A 17,513-nucleotide genomic window follows, 5' to 3' on the forward strand; every position below is an offset into this window, starting at 1 on the left:
CTTATTTGGAAGAACCTAAGTTCCGTTACCAATGGCAAATACTGGTACGAGGAGTGAAAAGCCAGGAAAAGAAAGTACAGTCTATTTGCAGAGAGGTACTAGTATGCATGAACGTTGGCAGTCCTTTTTGGATGCGGAAATATCATATCTTTGCAGTGGTCCAGCATTAATGATAAATATTTGGTGAAAAGCATGGACGGACCTATGTTCAAGAAAGTGATGTCATGTGCCACCGTTAAATTAAAAAAAAAATATTTATTTATTATATTATTGTTTTAGGGTTTTATATATTTAGTAATATTACGAACTTATTAATATATTTTATTAAAAAATTTATATATTAATAATATTTAAATATTTTTTGAAAAATAACGTTTAAATTTTATAAAAAGTAGATTTTTTGAAAGATAATTTATATATTAATATTTAAATTCTACATGGAAAGATAAAAAAATTTACTTTTATAATTTAAGAATTTATTAAAAAAGTCAAAACCTAAACTACTCTTCTTTTTTCAAAAATTCAAGTTTTACTCTTGAAATCTACAATAACATTCCTCTTCTCGATCCTTGACTGTGTTTTTCATTCTTTCAAAATAACTCAATTAGGTTTTAATTGATTAATTTGATAGTTTGAATTTATAATTATAATTTAGGAATTATTAGTCTTTCTTTTTTTGATTTATTTTGTAAATATTGATTTTTTGATTTTGATATTTAACTTTATGTGATTTGTTGATGGTTATATTTAGTTGTAATTAATAAATAGAAAATTGTCATATTATTAGTTGCTGAACATGATAATTTGTTATGTAAGATCATATTTTATTTAATTTTAATATTTTAGTTTATGCTAATGAGTAGTAATGTTTAACTAGTTTTTATAATTTTAAATAAATAAGCTATGGAAAGATATTTTAAAAGAAGAGAAATTATCTCACAAGAATCAGATACTGAGCAACAACAACAAAATTCTACTAGTGATCGTACTCAACAATCTTCTAAGTATAGTATGTTGAATTTGCTTTAAGTACTCTTCCGGCTGATCTTGAATTGAGGAAAATTTTTTTTGAGTATCATCCTAACGATTAGGATGAAATTAGAAGAGCATATTTGCAGAAAGGGTCATGTCAATCTCATGACCATAAGTTTCCTCAAAGAATTATTTGTGGGGTTCCTCGTTGATTTAATTCTTTTTAGTTTAATAACTATGATAGTTGGTTAGAGTATAGCATACAAAAGGATGTTGTACTTTACTTGTGTTGTTATTTATTAAAAAATGAAATTGAGAAGCAAGGGGGAGGTGATTCCTTTGTAATTGAAGATTTCACAAGTTGGAACAAAAAAGAAAGATTAGATACTCATGTTGGCAATTGCAATAGTGAACATAATAAAGCTTTAAAGAAATGCCAAGACTTGATGAAGTAGAAATAACATATTGATGTAGCACTTTGTCAACAAACGAAACAAGCTAAAAGATATTATAGAACTCACTTGATTTCATCTATAGATTACATTAGGTTTTTTTTGCATCAAGGGCTAGCTTTCCGAGGACACAATGATTCTGAAAACTCAAAAAATAGAGGAAATTTTCTGGAGCTTTTGCAATTTTGAGCTTGTCATAATGATGAAGTAAGCAAGGCTGTTTTGGAATATTCTCAAGGGAATCTCAAATTGGTGTTTTCTAAAATTCAAAAAGATATTGTGAATGTAGTTTTGAGAATAAATTATCAATCATTAAAGATCTTGGAAGCGAATTGTTTGAGATATTGGTTGATGAAGCTTGAGACGTATCAAAAAGAACAAATAGCTATTGTCTTATGTTATGTAATTAAAAAAGGCTTGGAAACAGAACAATTTCTTAGTATTGCTCATGTTACTGATACAAGTGCTACATCACTTAAAGCATCAATTGAAGCAATGTTTTCTAAGCATGGGTTAAGCTTGTTAAAAGTTCGTGGACAAGGCTTTAATAGATCTAGTAATATGCAAAGTAAATTCAATGGCCGGAAAACTTAACTTATGAGAGAAAATGAATTAGCTTATTATATTCACTGTTTCCCTCATCAACTTCAATTAGCACTTGTAGCTGTTGCAGAAAAAAATGTTGACATTGGTTTACTTTTTAATATAGTTGGTCATTTGACCAAAATTGTTTGAGCTTCTTGTAAGATAAGAGATATTTTGAGAGAGTAACAAGTGTCAAAGGTTAAAAAGGCATTAGATAATGGTGAACTTCAAAGTGGGCAAGGTCTAAATTAAGAAACAAGTTTTAAAAAGGCAAGTAATACATGTTGGGGTTATCATTCTGGGACATTATGAAACTTGATTATTATGTTTTCTTTTATAGTTGAAGTGTTTGAATTCATTGAAGACAATGGAAAAGAGACAAAGCAAAGAGCCGAGGCACATATTCTTCTTGATTTTCTACACTAATTTGAATTTGCCTTTATATTACACTTGATGAAAAATGTTTTGAGGATCACTAATGAGCTATCTTTGGCTTTGCAAAGGAAGAACAAGACATTATAAATGCTATGATACTTGTGTTTAAATAATGTTTGCAAATGATGAGAGATGAAGGATGGGAATTTCTATTAAATGAAGTTTCTTCATTTTGCAATAATTAAACATGACATAGTGATTTCAAATATGGATACCACATTTGTGCTTCGAGGAAGGTCAAGATGCAAAGCTTCAAAAGTATCAAATTTTCATCATTATCATTTTGATATAATGAATGAAGTTTTAGATTTGCAACTTGAGGAGCATAATAATTGTTTCCCTGAATTGAACACGGAGCTACTTCAAGGTATTGCACGCTTACATCTTAGCAATCCATATTTTACCTTCAATAAATAAAGATTGATTCGTATGGATCAATCGTATCCTTTTGATATTTCAGCAATGGATTTAGCGACACTTGAAAATCAAGTTGAAAACTATGTTGCAGACTTGCCTTTGGATAAGTAATTTGTTGAAGTTAACAGAATTGGTGATCTTACAAAAAAGATGGTTGAGATAAATAGAAATATTAAGTATCATTTGGTTTATTTGTTAATAAAACATGCATTGATCTTACCAAGGGCGACAGCATCAGTTGAAAGAGCTTTTTCAGTAATGAAATGTATAAAGTACAAGTTACGTAATCGAATGAGTAACGAGTGGATGAACAATTATTTGGTGATTTATATTGAAAAAATATATTTGATAGTATTTCTATTGATACTATTATATAAAGTTTTCAAAATATGAAAATTCATCATAGACAATTATGACTTTTTTAAGATATTTTTACTTTGAAGTGTTAAATGAATATATTAAATTTACATTTTCTTTAATTTAATGTTAAAATTTTTATTTTATGAATTTTAACATATTTATTTTTTTAATTATTATTTTAATTATGATACAATTCAAAAAAAAATTTAGATCCACACCTGTGAAGAGTTTGCAAAAATTAAAAAACCATGAAATAGAATTACAGCTGAACATACAAAATAATATACTAATATTCATCCAATAACAAACACCCAATCTGTCAAAAGAATGACCTGATCCACATGCAAAGGTGGCAAAAACCGGTAGCGCGGCTCCCATTTGCCACAAAAACCCGACAAAGCCTACGTACAATCACCGAAAACCCAAAATTGCCCTTGACATATTGCGAAAAGACAACACACATGTGTCGAATCGGGAATTGTAGGTTTAGACGATGAAGAGCCAAAGCGGGAGGCGGCAGAGCTGAGTAAGGATAAGAACAAATACTGGGTGCTGAGTTGTGTTTCACTCAATGTCCAGAAAAGATTCAAAGCACGTGTAGTACCCCACGTATATCTCCTATCAAGTACTGTCGACTACTGATATAGAAACAGATCCCAAAGAAATGAGAAATATAGCAAGGGATTAGAGTCTGAAAGCAACAGAAATTCTAACAACAAAAAAGTTGTATTGTTTTGTATGCAGCGAGAATGGATCACATGAACTCAGCTGAAGCAGGCGTGATTGTACACAAAGCTTATGCTCGTGTTGGGTTACTTGGGAACCCAAGTGATGTTTACTTTGGAAAAACCATCTCTTTTAGCCTTGGAAACTTCTGGGCTTCTGTTAAATTGGAGCCTTCTCATCATCTTGTTATCAAGCCTCACCCCACTTATGATCTAGTCGAGTCCAACTCCCTCGATCACCTTGTAGATTCTCTCTCTCTCTCATTCTTTCAAATGTTTATTGCCTTGTTTGCGTGTTTTTGTTGGTGGGATCTGATGACTTCTCTCTCTCTCTCTCTCTCTTCTTTGGGTAGATTGAATCTGAATATTTTGGTTATATCAACATTTTCACTGGAATCTTGTGGAGACCCAGATTGAGATTTGCTGGTTTTTGATCGAATCTGAGTTGACAGGATTGTTTGTTGAGTTTTGGTTGGGCTTATGTTAATTATGTAAAATAATTAACGACAACGAAAATGATTAATGATGATAATTAAGCATTCTATAATGGAAATAAATTTGAGATTGATTGTTTATTGGGTAGACGTAAAGGTTCATCTTTTGTTGAATGAAAGGGTAATTTGTTATTGAATTGTTGGCTGGTACTGGTCCAGAATTGTTTGCATGTGGCAATGATTTATGGGTTATATATGGAAAACCATCTTGGTTACTAAGTATTTGATGAAAAGTTTGGGTTTGAGTATTTGCAGTTCGGTCTTTTTGATGCTAATATGCATTTCGAGATATATATGCTTCTCTATCCAGTGCTATCTTTTGATCTGACATTGATGCAATCCAAGCCACATGTAGTAGGTGACTTTGCATTACCTTTTTAGCTGCTTTTGTAATGAGCATATTAATTGCGATAATGAAATAAAGTTCAATTTTCCCATGAATCATGTCTGGTTTCACCTGCATTCATAGGTATAGGATATCTACATTGCACATTTGACATGAATGGGGTTTGATAGCACATTGTTTTACTTGCAGGTAAGTAGATTGCGGAGTGAAGGTTATTATGGAGGCGTACGGCTGCTTATGGCAATTTGTAAAGTCTTCTATAAGCATTGTAAGGAGAATGAGATCAATCTTCAACAGGGAAACTTCACCCTATCGTATGATACTAATATCCCTCGCCAGGTAGAGCTCCAAATAGCAAATACAAGAAATTGTATATCCTTTAGATCAAACTCATCATGCCATTTTAGTTGTGGGATGTATCATTGTTTGATGTCAACCATTTTCATTCATTTTTCTCATGATCAAGGTCTTATTGTTTCTGGTTTGCAATTTTGATTGTTCAAGTTACCTAGCTGTGGTTACATTTCATGGACATTATACACAAGCTTTTTTTTTTTTTAAATTCTCTCTGTGCATGTAATGTTCTTGTGTTATTCTTACAACATTATATATGGCTTATACCTTTAATTTCTCAGACAGGACTTTCAGGATCCAGTGCTATTGTATGTGCTGCCCTAAGCTGCCTTCTTGATTTTTACAAGGTCAGGCATTTGATTAAAGTAGAAATCAGACCCAATCTTATCCTTAATGCAGAGAAAGAACTTGGAATTGTTGCTGGCCTTCAAGATAGAGTGGCACAGGTCTATGGAGGCCTTGTCCACATGGTATGTTATCTTTATACAAACTTGGTCAACAAATTTATTTATACATTGTAATTTATTTATGCATAAGAATTCTTCTGTAGGATTTTAGCAAGGAAAACATGGATAAGTTGGGACATGGCATCTACACACCCATGGATATTAGTCTTCTACCACCTCTCCATCTCATTTATGCTGAGAATCCTAGTGATTCTGGGAAGGTCAGCAGATGGCTATCTTTTAAATTATCTATTTCTGCCATATAGAAGTTTGACTTTTAATTCAGGCATAAGATGCTTCTTTAACCTTTCTTAGAGTCTCTACTGTATTTATTCATGAGCATAAATTGTTTCAAATGCAGGTACATAGCACTGTGCGACAGAGGTGGCTTAATGGTGATGAGTTTATTATATCATCAATGGCTGAAGTTGCAAATATAGCAGCAGAAGGGCAACGTGTAATACTTGAGAAGAATTATCAAAAGCTTGCAGAACTCATGAATTGTAATTTTGACCTCCGAAGGTAGGATGTTTTTGCATGTCACAAGCACTACTAATTATGATATTCTGACCTAGGATTGTCCATTTAAGTTCTTATTTGTATATATATGTATATGTTCAACTCGATAAATAAAGTAAAGAAGTTAGCTCTGTGTGTTTTTATCTTTAGTACCACTCGTGGATCTTATAATTTATCTGCAATTAAGGCAATTGGCTTAATTAATTTTTGTTGCTGAAAATTGAAGTTGAGCTTCCTATCCAAGTTGTACTACTGGTACTCCAGTGGAGGAAAAAAAGGGAGCTGTATTATCATGTGGTTAAGGAAAGCAGAAAAATTGCTGCAAGCATTAGCTTAAGGTTTTTAGCAGATTTAGTTCATTTCTGATGTTATAGTTCTTTTTCAGACAAATAAAGATGAAGATGAGCTTTGTATATATTCTGCTGAATGCTAGTATGATGTGAATGAATCTTATGCAGGAGCATGTTTGGAGATGAGTGCCTAGGCGATTTGAACATAGAAATGGTGGAGGTGGCTCGCAGAGTTGGTGCTACTTCGAAATTTACAGGCAGTGGAGGAGCTGTGGTTGCATTCTGCCCTGATGGGCCTTCACAAGTGAAACTTCTTGAAGATGCATGTCAGAAAGCTGGATTTATTATCCAACCAATTCAACTTGTTCCTTCATTTCTAAATTAAGTTGATCTCCAGACCCTGTCAGAGTCAAACTAGAAGAATTTTATACCGCTTCTGGAGTTTTTTTTTATCATTATATATATATATATATATATATATATATATCTATAACCATTCAGCATCTGAGCCTTTGAGGCCCCGGATATTAGAAATGAAATAAAGAGCATTTTAGGTATTGTTTGGGATTTATTGAGCTATTATTGAACTAACAATCAGTGGCTGTTCAAAGAAGAAATAAAACTATGATGGATGATGGGTTTCATGAGTGGTTTTACCTTCTTATTGCAAATTGCAAGAAATTTGTTATGGCTACTTTCAATCTTTGCAACAATTGAATACTTGATAATTTCTTATATAGAAAAAAAAAATAAGGAAATTTGATGACACATGTTCTCTAAACTATGATTTGATTCATTATGGAACTGGATAAAACCCTTATTAAACAATTTCCTAGACAAAAAATATGATCAAACATTAGTTTTTTGTAAACAACTTCATTGTTATTGTAATTACTTTGTTTTTTGCTTTTAAAAATAAAAAACTATGGGGTTTTCTTTTCTTCTAAAACCATTCGGCCTTGCCAACCTCCAAACAAAATCCTATGGAAATTGTTGATGTTCACTACAGGTTTTTGACCAGAGCTCTGCTAAAATCTACAAAAGGCTCTCTTCTAAAAGCCTAAAACCCTGCGAAAACCCTGAATCCTAACAACAAAAGAAATCTGTAAAGCTTCAGACTTTGAAACTTCACCATTGGCAAAACCCCATTCTACAATCACAATGTCGCTTCTTTTCCTACGGCCAAAACTCGTCTCATTTTTCACAGCAACTCAGTCCCTTCGCCCGTTGACATCAAAATCCAATAATCTCAACAAAAAATTGATCTTTTCGAAGCCACTTTCTTCAATTTTCTTCTCCACAACATCCACTCCGTACCCGCTCCAATATGATATGATCATCAATGCCCCAACTCAGTCCCAACCCGCGCCAACTCGCCGCCGACTCAGTCAACCAGACTCACCCAACTTACCTGAGGAAGAGAACCCAGAAAAAGAATTGGGTTTTGATTCATGGGTAGAAAAGAAACTGACTTTAGATGATGAAATGGACAAGTCTAAGCGGAAATATTATAGAAAGAGAAGGAAAAGAATGTATGGGTCTGATTCTGAAGATGATGAAAAGGGGAAAAATGATGATGGGTTTGTTGAACTGAAGCCTAAAGTTGTGGAATTTGATAGGTTACATGAGAGGGAAGAAGAGCTTTTTTTTTATGATACATTTGCATATCCTTGGGAAAAAGATAAGCATTATAAAATGGTTTATCAATTGGAAAAGAAGTATTTTCCTGACCAGTGTTTTGATAAGGCTTTTCTCGAACCTGGAAAGTCAAATGAGAAAAACAAAGTTAAGGGAAAAAGTAAAAAACCTGGCGATGATAAGGAGGTGGAGGATAAAGGGTTGGTATTTTTTGAGGAAGAGGGAAATTCTGGTAAGGATGTGAAAAAGGAGGTTACTGAGAAGAAGGTGGAAGAGTTTTTTAAGTGTTTGAAGAAAGTTCCCTATAACGATACTGAGCTTAGCTCTGGGGAGCCTTACCTTGTTAGTAGGAATACTGAGCTTCCCCCGAGGTGGGATGGTCCGTATGGGACGGTAGTTTTGGTGAATAAGCCTAAAGGTGAGCCAAGGGATATACAAATTGCTTGTTTAAATTATACTGGATTTGGTATTTTGAATGCTATATTTTGATCAGTATGATGTTTAGATGTAGTTAAATCAGTATGTTGATAATTGATATGTGAGCTTTTATTGTTACTGAAGTATGAATACTTCCTTATTTGATAATATGTAGCTTACAATCAGATGCTAGTCAAGAGAAGCTTAGGCTAATGAGGAGAAGATGTAAGGTAATCGTGTAGGCCAGACACTGCTTGCTATGTGCTTTAGAAAGTAAACTCTTGTACTTCCTGTTTATAGTTCAGACAGGGTACGGTATCAAATTTGATTGGTCACCCAGTCAAATGTTAGCAGGATTATTTATCTAATTCTCTGATTGCTGATATACAAATTTTGAGAATTCTCAGACAATAAATGTAGAATGACATTCTGAATTATCATATTGACTTGCGTTAAATGATAACACTGTTGTGTTGCAAAACAGGATGGACCTCATTTACAGTTTGTGGCAAGCTGCGTCGCTTGGTCAAAGTGAAAAAGGTGCTCTTTTGTTATTGTGTCCTCTGTTATTGCATGCCACTGTAGCTTATTTTCAGTTATATTTAACTTTTTGGACTGTGCTTACAGGTAGGGCATGCTGGAACACTTGATCCTATGGCAACTGGTCTATTGATTGTATGTGTTGGTAAAGCCACTAAGTTGGTAGAGAGGTAAATTTGATCTGATCTCATGTCTGAATTTTACAGACAAGTTCTTCAGTTTCAATGTCCAAAGCCAGGCTCCACTCCCCTCCTTTAATGCCCTAGTGGCTTAAAACTGAATTGTTATCTCACATGCACCAAATGAATTTATCTGAGGGGTTTGAATTCCAATGCAGATATCAAGGAATGATAAAGGGATATAGTGGAGTTTTTCGCTTAGGGGAGGCTACTTCAACTTGGGATGCTGATTCACCGGTGTGTTTATTCAGAAGTCAATTATAAATAAGATCTGCTGTTCTTTGGTCAAGTTCTATACACTCCACCATACTGTTATGTTCTGTTTACTTAATTTTTCTCCAGCAACAAGACTACAAGTGTTCAGCATGTATTTATTTAGTTCTAGGACAGTAGACCTGCTATTATTTAATTCACTTTGATCTTATGTAGGTTATTCAACGTGAGCCTTGGGAGCATATCAAAGATGAGGACATAAAGAAAACTGCCGCATCCTTCTTGGGGGAGATATGGCAAGTTCCTCCAATGTTTTCTGCCATCAAGGTGAGGTTGTGTCTATGAGCTGTGGAGATGCTTTAGGGGAAAGGCTCTGTTGCTCATGCATTTTTGTGTATTTTATGTGCGGAAGGCACAAGCAAATATCTATTTCAAAATAATTTGCTGAAACTGATATTTAGAAGTATATTTTGTCTGCATAGGGGATTGAGAGGTTTTATAAAACTCTGATGCATATATGTGTTTGTGTTTGGAGCGCTAAATAAATCAATTTTTATTCACCCTTGTTCCTAATATGTGCTGTCTAGCATGCCTTTTTCATCTCACCTTCACATGAACTTGGGAATTTACTGAATAACGAAACAATGTCAATGTTATGAATAGGTTGGAGGTGAAAAGATGTATGAAAAGGCAAGAAGAGGAGAAAGTATTGAACTGTCACCCAGACGAATTTCAATTTTTCACTTTGACATTGAACGTAGCTTAGAAGACAGGTACTTTGTATTTATCCTTTTTTTTCTCCTCAAAACAAAACTGGTTTAGTCATCTTACTAGGAAGTATCATCGGAGCTGATTTTAATTTTTTGATGTCTTTGTAGACAAAACTTGATTTTCCGGGTCACATGTTCAAAAGGAACATATATCCGATCCTTATGTGCAGATCTTGGGAAGGCTTTGGGCAGGTTATCATTTTTAATAGTTTGAACCTCTAAAAATTTTCTGCCGTGTTTTAAGTCCTGGCCTTTGATTTTGTTATCTTATGATCAATGGTCTCAGCTTAATCATTCGAACATTTGAGTTGATATTTCTCTTATTTCCTCCCCTGTTTCAGTTGTGCTCATTTGACTGCTTTGCGAAGAGATTCAATCGGTAAGGTCCCTTCCTCATTTTAGAATATTAGTGTTGATTAAATAGATCTTGATTTGCTAGTATGAAGACTTGTCATTTTATATCATTTAGAATTTTTTTTTTTGTATATACCCAAAGTAGAGGATATAAGAACCAGATGATTTTCCTAATATGAAAGAAGATAGTAAGAAAAAGAGAAAAACTACTATAATAGTTTATCATATCTTTGTCCTTTTGGTTTCAAGAGGTGCCCTTGCACTGGCTGCTAGACTTAATATGCATTAGAAAGTGGGCAAAAGACAGGTTTATTTCTTTTCTGTTGCTCAACGCCAGGCGTGATGCAAAATGAATAAACAGAAACCCATTTGTATTCCTTTTTCCAGCATAGAAGAAATCAAACATTTTTTAAGTGCTTTTTGTTTTTTTTTTTGTTTCAAGAGGCAATAGTTTGTTAAGAGGTCAGTTTTCCTCCATATAGGAGAATATTCAGCAGATGACGCATGGGAGTTCAAGGAACTGGAAGAAGCAATCACGAAGGGTTATTTCTAGCTTCTAGTTGCACACTTTTGCCTCTCAAAAAGCTTCAGAGCCATAACACTGATGATCAATCAGGACTGAAAGCAGTAATCTCCGGGCATTGGACTTATTGAACTTTTCCTCCACCTTATTCATTTGTAACAGTAAAAATTGTAATAGCATTCCGTTACAGATGTAGTTATATTATATTATGTTCATTTTTTGGCAAGTTCTACAAGGTAATGTTCATGTTTGTAAGGATTTTTCATTTCCCGAGGTGATTGTCTCACATAAAAGCTTAGCAATCAGAGGGCAACTGCAAATTGGAAATCCTTTAGAACTTTGTATCATATCAGAACTCATCAATGAGTACTTGTGGCAGCCTGTTATTAGAACCTTTGTGATCTTATTGCAAGTCATATTGTAACTTCTTGATAGAATTAAAATTGGTTCCATTTTCTCTATCAGATAGGCTGCATCTGCATTCAGCATTTTAAACTGTAAAACTGTTCATTCCTAACTCTACTTTGTACAAATGCTTCAATGATAAATGGGAAGATCAGGTAGTCCAAAAGAACTAATTTCCATTAACAGGCATGAAATTAACCTTAACCAAGTTTTTCTTTATTTTTTTAAAGAAAAAATTGAAACAGTATCAGTAGTTCTTACACCTCTTCCCTGTTCTGGAAATGAGAAAGAGCATTGATTTGTTGGTTAAGAATGTAGTTACCTTTGAAGCTCTCCTTTCTGCACAAGTAGGGCCAAGATTGAAAAGGAAGCATTTTGGTAACAACTTGGCAAGTAAATTTGGCCATAAATAGGAAAATGCTCTGAATAAGATTGCCCAAAAATATAATATTAACATTGATAGAACTGTATGAACACAAAAGTGACTTATATACAAACATTGCATACGCTGATAGGACCCAAGTCACCTTTTTATCAAAAAATAGAAGTAGCATGACATCTAGAAGCCTACTTGTACAACTCTAATGCAAGTATTAAGACTCTATCCACTTATGAGCTGTTAAATTGGAAGTATTCATTCCCATTGCTTTAAAATATGCTGTCTCTGCATCAGCCATCCGATCTTGGAACATAGCCCATTCTTTCCTGCATCTTTCCCTCACCTGGCACACGAAATTTGCAACTTTAAACACTTTCATCAAAAGAAACAAAGCAGATTCACAAAAAATGCAAGGAAGCATAGGTCTACTGTCTGCAGCCAATCTACCAAGAGAGGGAGACAAAAACAAATGCATGCATACATGTGCACATGTGCAGGTGGGCGGAGAGAGAGAGAGAGAGAGAGAGGAATATTTAGCGCATACCCCTTCCCATGGTGCCCTTCCACCCTCTGCATGCCCCTGTGAAAAGAAGAAAACAGCAATAAAGCATACTGTGCATATGGAAAAGTAAAATAAATGCTTAATGGGATTCATGTACCTGGTTCCCAAGTGAAGGAACACCTTGATGCACAATCCACTGAGCATCTACAACCCCTATTTTCTCATGAGGAGGCTGCTTGTGGACCAAAGTTGCAAAATCAACAAAAGTATCTTGAGTATATACAAGGAGGAGCCTGTTAACTAATGCAAAAGGAATAAGACAGTCACTAACCTCAACACATCGCCTAAGAGCGAAATCCAGACCCCATCCATGAACCAAGTCATTCTGCATTTCAAAGGAGGAATTATATCCTACACAGGGAAAAGGTGAGAAATGACAACATCCAGAAAAAATAAAGTCACTGCTGCATACCTGAATCATATGCCAAGCACATCGCCATGCATCGCGAGAGAACACAGTAGCCATGATCTCAACAAATCTGAGCATTAAGTATGCAAGAATAATTAGCAAAAAATTCAAAAAGTCCTCGTAAGATGATCAAAGAAATAGGCAATATGTTCACTCAATTTAACAATGAGGATTAATTATGTTTCATACGCTGCACATGGAGGCAAATGTGGATCAGTACACCAGCCAGGTCTCTCCTCGGTAACCCTGCAGAAGGAAAAAGGAATACCAAAGGTCAAGAAGAAAACATTCCAACCTATGTGGAGTTACCAGTTATGTATACCCATATACCACTCTTACTTGTGAACTTCAGTGTCATCTCTTTTCCTTGTCATTGCCCATGTCAGCCCACTATTTGGCTCTAAACCTGGCTGGGATATTTCTAAACCATGTTTTCTGACAAGTTTTATGTATCTGAGAACAAAAGGAGTTTATTTTAGCTTATTCAAAAACTGTATTTTCATTATAAGGAAGACAGAGAACTGTTGGACTTACTCCTCTGCATCAAAGTGCTCCACCCCAAGATCCTCATCCCACATAAAAATGTAGTCATAGGGTGCAACAATGTCAGGGTGCAAAAAGCGCTTCGCGTACCACCTTGATGAAATTGAATTTATGTGAAACATGACTGGGGCTTACCAAAATCCCATAAAACCTACTAGATTAATGTAAAATTTATAAAGGAGCTAGCTGCTAACCATTTAGTCTGCTTTCGAACACTCACGTGAATAGCTTGCTTTGACCACTCAAATTCGTCCCATGCACTGGCTTGACCATCATAATGAAACAACATAATAGTGAAGTTCTCCGAGAACTGTAAGATAAAGGTGTTAGATAAGAAAGTACACACGGGACATACATACAGACATATATATAAATAGTGAGAGAGTGAAGAGAGAGAGAGAGGACTGACCTTTCTTACAGCTGCATCAATATTGTATTTCTGACTAATACCAACGGTAAAAGTTACAAGATACTTTGGTTTGATAGATAAATCCTGCAAATGTAACCAATCAACCAGGATTAGATTAGAGAAACATATTTGAATTTGAATCACAATGGAAAAAGGGAGATAATCATCATTGCCCCCTTCATCTTCATCTGGGTACAAGAGTCAAACATGAATATGTTATCCAACACAAATCCAACTTTGACTAAATTCTTCCCTATGTGTACACAGTGACACTTAAAACTCCCCATATATCAGACTAGGATAATTAAACATAAAAATTAAGAGTCGGAGTCATTTAAAGTGTAGAAGATGCACACCTCACTTGGCTGACCCCATAATCGACGAGGATATAAATCTGACTCAGATTCAATTATATCAGGGGGAAGTCTTTCAGCACCCCGTGGATTTGTTGGAATCCAGATCTGCCATAATTAAGGATTAACAGTTAGTGCTCCTATTAAAACCTGTAAGTGTTACTGCTCACTGATTTTCCTTGAAAATTGTTATATTAACTATAGACAACTGTCAAATATTAGCCAGAAAAGAAAAGTGCGATAGTATGATCAATAAGTGGATTTTGATCACTATCTCTAATCACCAAATGTAACAAGAACAGTGAGGCACTGTCAAGGTTCAATACATATACAAATTAATATACAAAGCAATCAGTAAAGGAGATTCACAAAGTTTCTCCAGCTTAAATTAGCAACAGTTTAAAAAGTGTGCATCCATATCTACCAGAAGGATGGGTGAGACCTTTAATCTTTGTTTCTTTGGTTCATAAATGGTTCTCATTAAGAATCAAAATTCCTTAATAAGACAAAACCATCAATGCGGAACCAGGAAAGTGACAGGGTTGGAAAACTTCTAGTCAAAGCTCCCAAGCTCACATTAGCAACTTTATAACAAGTAGGACTGTAAGGTACCTCATGCCTGAGGAGCCCCATACTAAAGAAAAGCAGGTTTCATTAGTTGATAGAACTGAAGTTCAGATTTTCAATTTCCCATGATCAACTATGCATAAATCAATACTTTATTTACTAATAAAACTAAAACTACATTCGTATAACTCTGACATTATTAATTCAATGCAAATTATATATATATATATATGAACAAATTCTTTGTCAACTTCAACCACTTTGGTAGAATCACGATTAAACTTTTCACAATTTCAAGACAAGGGTAGCTTACAGTCTAGATCCTGAACTGTATATATAATCAAAATAAAGGGGGTTTACCTTTGTCTCATTGTCTTTGGAAGATGGCACGGACATGGCCTTATCAGCCTTGAGAGAGTTAAAGGCATCAAACAGTGCTTGGGTTGAAAGGCCAGAATATTTATCCTCAATATATGTAATATCGATGGAAGGAAATAGGCTGGATGGGAAATTCATCTACCAAAATTTAAATGTATTGAAATATACTTGTTATTCCATGGTAAGAAACGGGAAAGGGAAAAAATGAAACAAAAGAAAATCATGTGGGAAACAACTGATATATATGAGATACATAGAGTGGCCAGCATACCTTAGTCAATGAAATCGTCGGAAAAGATACACCTAAAAAGAAGCCAAAAATAACTCCTGCAAAAGTTGTTATAAGAAGCCTCATTGTTTCATTTGTCTTCCTGCAGCACAACAAAGGTGAATGTAACTCATGTTAATACCACTTTTGGTGTTACCAAAACCTTGTGAACTAGGAAAAGTGCCAATGAATGGAAATGGAAAAGAAAAATAAAAAAGCTTTCTAGTTTCGAGTACAAGAATAGTATGAAAAACAATACCTCCGCAAGGGAATTCCCATTATGCTCAAGATCTTCTTAATCTACGTTTACAAAGATATAAGTTGAAACCCAAAAAAAGAAACCAGATGCCAGTCATCAAGTTTGAAGTTCAAACTGAAACCATAACCCACACAGCAGGACAACCAGTGCTGAAAAAGGTTTATTAAAAATTAGTGTCAATTGAGGTTATGAGAAATGTAAAACAGGCAGTTTGAACAGAATATCACATTAGGTAGCCCAAAAACAGAACATAGTTCCTATCATACTCTTGTTAGTGGCGGATTAATTTCAGCTAATTGCAACTGTACATTAGATAACAGACAGGCTTATAAAAATTGGCTATCCTCCGTGAATTAACTTGACCTATTAGCAGTAGAATTTAGCAGTTAAATCCAAAGCACTATTTCAGCATTCAAAATAGACAATAAGCAGAAAAGATTTCACTTTCTAATATACAGTTAACTTGGCTGAGAAAAATTTTCAACTTTAGATTTCCTTTCAGAGGAAAGGTGCGTCTACCAATCAAATTATGCTTCAAAATAAGCACAAGGAATGCATGCCACCACCATAACGGCTGAGAAGCGTGCTTATTAAGCTGTACAAATAAGAAAAAGTTATGAACCACTGCGAATGGATAGATAGCAACATCATGTTTGATCTTCCAGCATTCAAATTCAGCCAAAACCAAGCTTGCATTTTTCTCTTTTTAACCACGCCAACAAACTAAAATAGCAGGGAAACAAAAGAACAACGACATGAACCAAGCATAATTATAGTATGTTCTTCCTAACAAAATTCACATGTACAAAAAGTCTCCCTTAACATCAAACACTAAGCAAAAACTTTCCCATCAACCCATTTAACATATTTAAAAAAAAAAAACCAATCCTTTCCCGGAAATCTTAGCTCCAACCCAGAAACGCAATCATTGAATTGAACACTCAAAAACCTAGAAAGCGCATTCCTTTCAAAGAGAAATAACTTAATCTAATGAGAAAAACAACCTACTTGGAACCAAAGCGAGAATTCTCAATCTGGGTTTTCCCTGCAAGAATGTGATCAGTGAAAAATTTTGAATCTTGGGAGACAGACAACTCTAGCAACCAATTAAAGCCATTCCCAGGTTTTCGTTGCTTCCTTTTTTTCTCTCTGAGGAATCCTTCCTTTAAACCAAACTTTAAACTGTTGAAAGATTTCGTTTTTTGAAAATCATGTCAAGTTAATAAATTGTGGTCATAAATCACATTTATTGATGCGACAAAGAATTCCATTCCTCACAGGTTTCTCTTTCTTAGGGGTAATTCTTGTGTGTATAACTTTGGACTTTAAAAACTTTTCACAATTAGAATATGTTAAGGACTCTACCGTTTGATTTCTTTTGATTGAAACTCGAACTCCTAATTCATATGGGTTGCATTAGAACAAGTGGGACCCCCATGATTGAGACCATGTTCTATCAGACTAGTGGACCTTTTCTGCCACCTGGAAGGGCTTAGAGATATGGGACCCCATTCCCATTGCTTTGAGACTTTTAAGTTGTTTGAACATCATTGGAGTAACTGTGTGGTCTTATGCTTAATCTTTGTAATGATTATAATATAATTGCTCTTCCATGTTCCACAAATTTGCATGCTTTTGCTTGTAAAGTTCAAATTTTGAACATTTTTTTAGAGGGGCTTAAGTGTGGGGTGTGACTGTGTTTTTTATTACTTTCTATTTTGGGACAAAGACAAATGGAAAGTTGAAATGCATGTGGCTGTGAGGAATGAAGATTGTAAACACATAGCTTACAACAAGAGATGAATTTGGAAAAAGAGGATATTTGATAATAATTTGTTCCCTTTTTCATGTGTTTGTCATTTGATATGGTAAAAAACTTTCCTTTTAAGATTACAACAAGAGTTAAATTTAGAAAGGAGAGTCTTTTAATAATTTGCTTGAAAAAATTAAAA

General features: G+C 34.4%; 3 protein-coding genes and 1 pseudogene across 5 annotated transcripts; 3 read left to right on the forward strand and 1 right to left on the reverse strand.

Moving 5' to 3' along the window:
- The first annotated feature begins 31 nt into the window (after positions 1-31).
- Positions 32-3,863, forward strand: LOC149526319 (uncharacterized; annotated as a pseudogene).
- LOC110427731 (glucuronokinase 1-like) lies at positions 3,734-7,039 on the forward strand. Its single transcript, XM_021443303.2, has 6 exons — positions 3,734-4,189; positions 4,976-5,125; positions 5,422-5,610; positions 5,691-5,807; positions 5,948-6,108; positions 6,564-7,039. The coding sequence occupies exons 1-6, from the start codon at positions 3,971-3,973 to the stop codon at positions 6,778-6,780; spliced, it is 1,053 nt and encodes a 350-aa protein (XP_021298978.1). The 5' UTR covers positions 3,734-3,970; the 3' UTR covers positions 6,781-7,039.
- Positions 7,040-7,275: 236 nt separating this feature from the next.
- Positions 7,276-11,447, forward strand: LOC110427833 (Pseudouridine synthase family protein). Of its 2 annotated transcripts, none has more exons than XM_021443451.2 (9): positions 7,276-8,451; positions 8,935-8,990; positions 9,078-9,160; positions 9,328-9,406; positions 9,599-9,709; positions 10,046-10,155; positions 10,261-10,344; positions 10,494-10,531; positions 10,949-11,447. In XM_021443451.2, exons 1-9 carry the CDS (start codon positions 7,557-7,559, stop codon positions 10,963-10,965), a joined length of 1,473 nt encoding a protein of 490 aa, XP_021299126.1. In that variant the 5' UTR covers positions 7,276-7,556; the 3' UTR covers positions 10,966-11,447. The 2 variants fall into 2 exon arrangements, with proteins under 2 accessions (XP_021299126.1, XP_021299125.1); XM_021443450.2 differs by having other exon boundaries at positions 10,989-11,445.
- Positions 11,448-11,866: 419 nt separating this feature from the next.
- LOC110427774 (lysine ketoglutarate reductase trans-splicing protein (DUF707)) lies at positions 11,867-16,922 on the reverse strand. 2 transcript variants are annotated; one of them, XM_021443371.1, is made up of 15 exons: positions 16,570-16,922; positions 15,562-15,710; positions 15,306-15,405; positions 15,017-15,172; positions 14,093-14,197; positions 13,737-13,820; positions 13,522-13,637; positions 13,319-13,420; positions 13,124-13,237; positions 12,974-13,030; positions 12,788-12,854; positions 12,647-12,700; positions 12,473-12,547; positions 12,358-12,393; positions 11,867-12,156 (listed from the first exon to the last, which is right to left on the reverse strand). In XM_021443371.1, exons 2-15 carry the CDS (start codon positions 15,579-15,581, stop codon positions 12,028-12,030), a joined length of 1,215 nt encoding a protein of 404 aa, XP_021299046.1. In that variant the 5' UTR covers positions 15,582-15,710; positions 16,570-16,922; the 3' UTR covers positions 11,867-12,027. The 2 variants fall into 2 exon arrangements, with proteins under 2 accessions (XP_021299046.1, XP_089641693.1); XM_089785567.1 differs by having other exon boundaries at positions 12,647-12,854.
- Between the last annotated feature and the right edge of the window lie 591 nt (positions 16,923-17,513).

The sequence above is a fragment of the Theobroma umbraticum genome, unplaced genomic scaffold (assembly GCF_002168275.2).
Source record: "Theobroma umbraticum cultivar Fairchild unplaced genomic scaffold, ASM216827v3 scaffold_239.0, whole genome shotgun sequence".
NCBI lineage: Eukaryota > Viridiplantae > Streptophyta > Magnoliopsida > Malvales > Malvaceae > Theobroma > Theobroma umbraticum.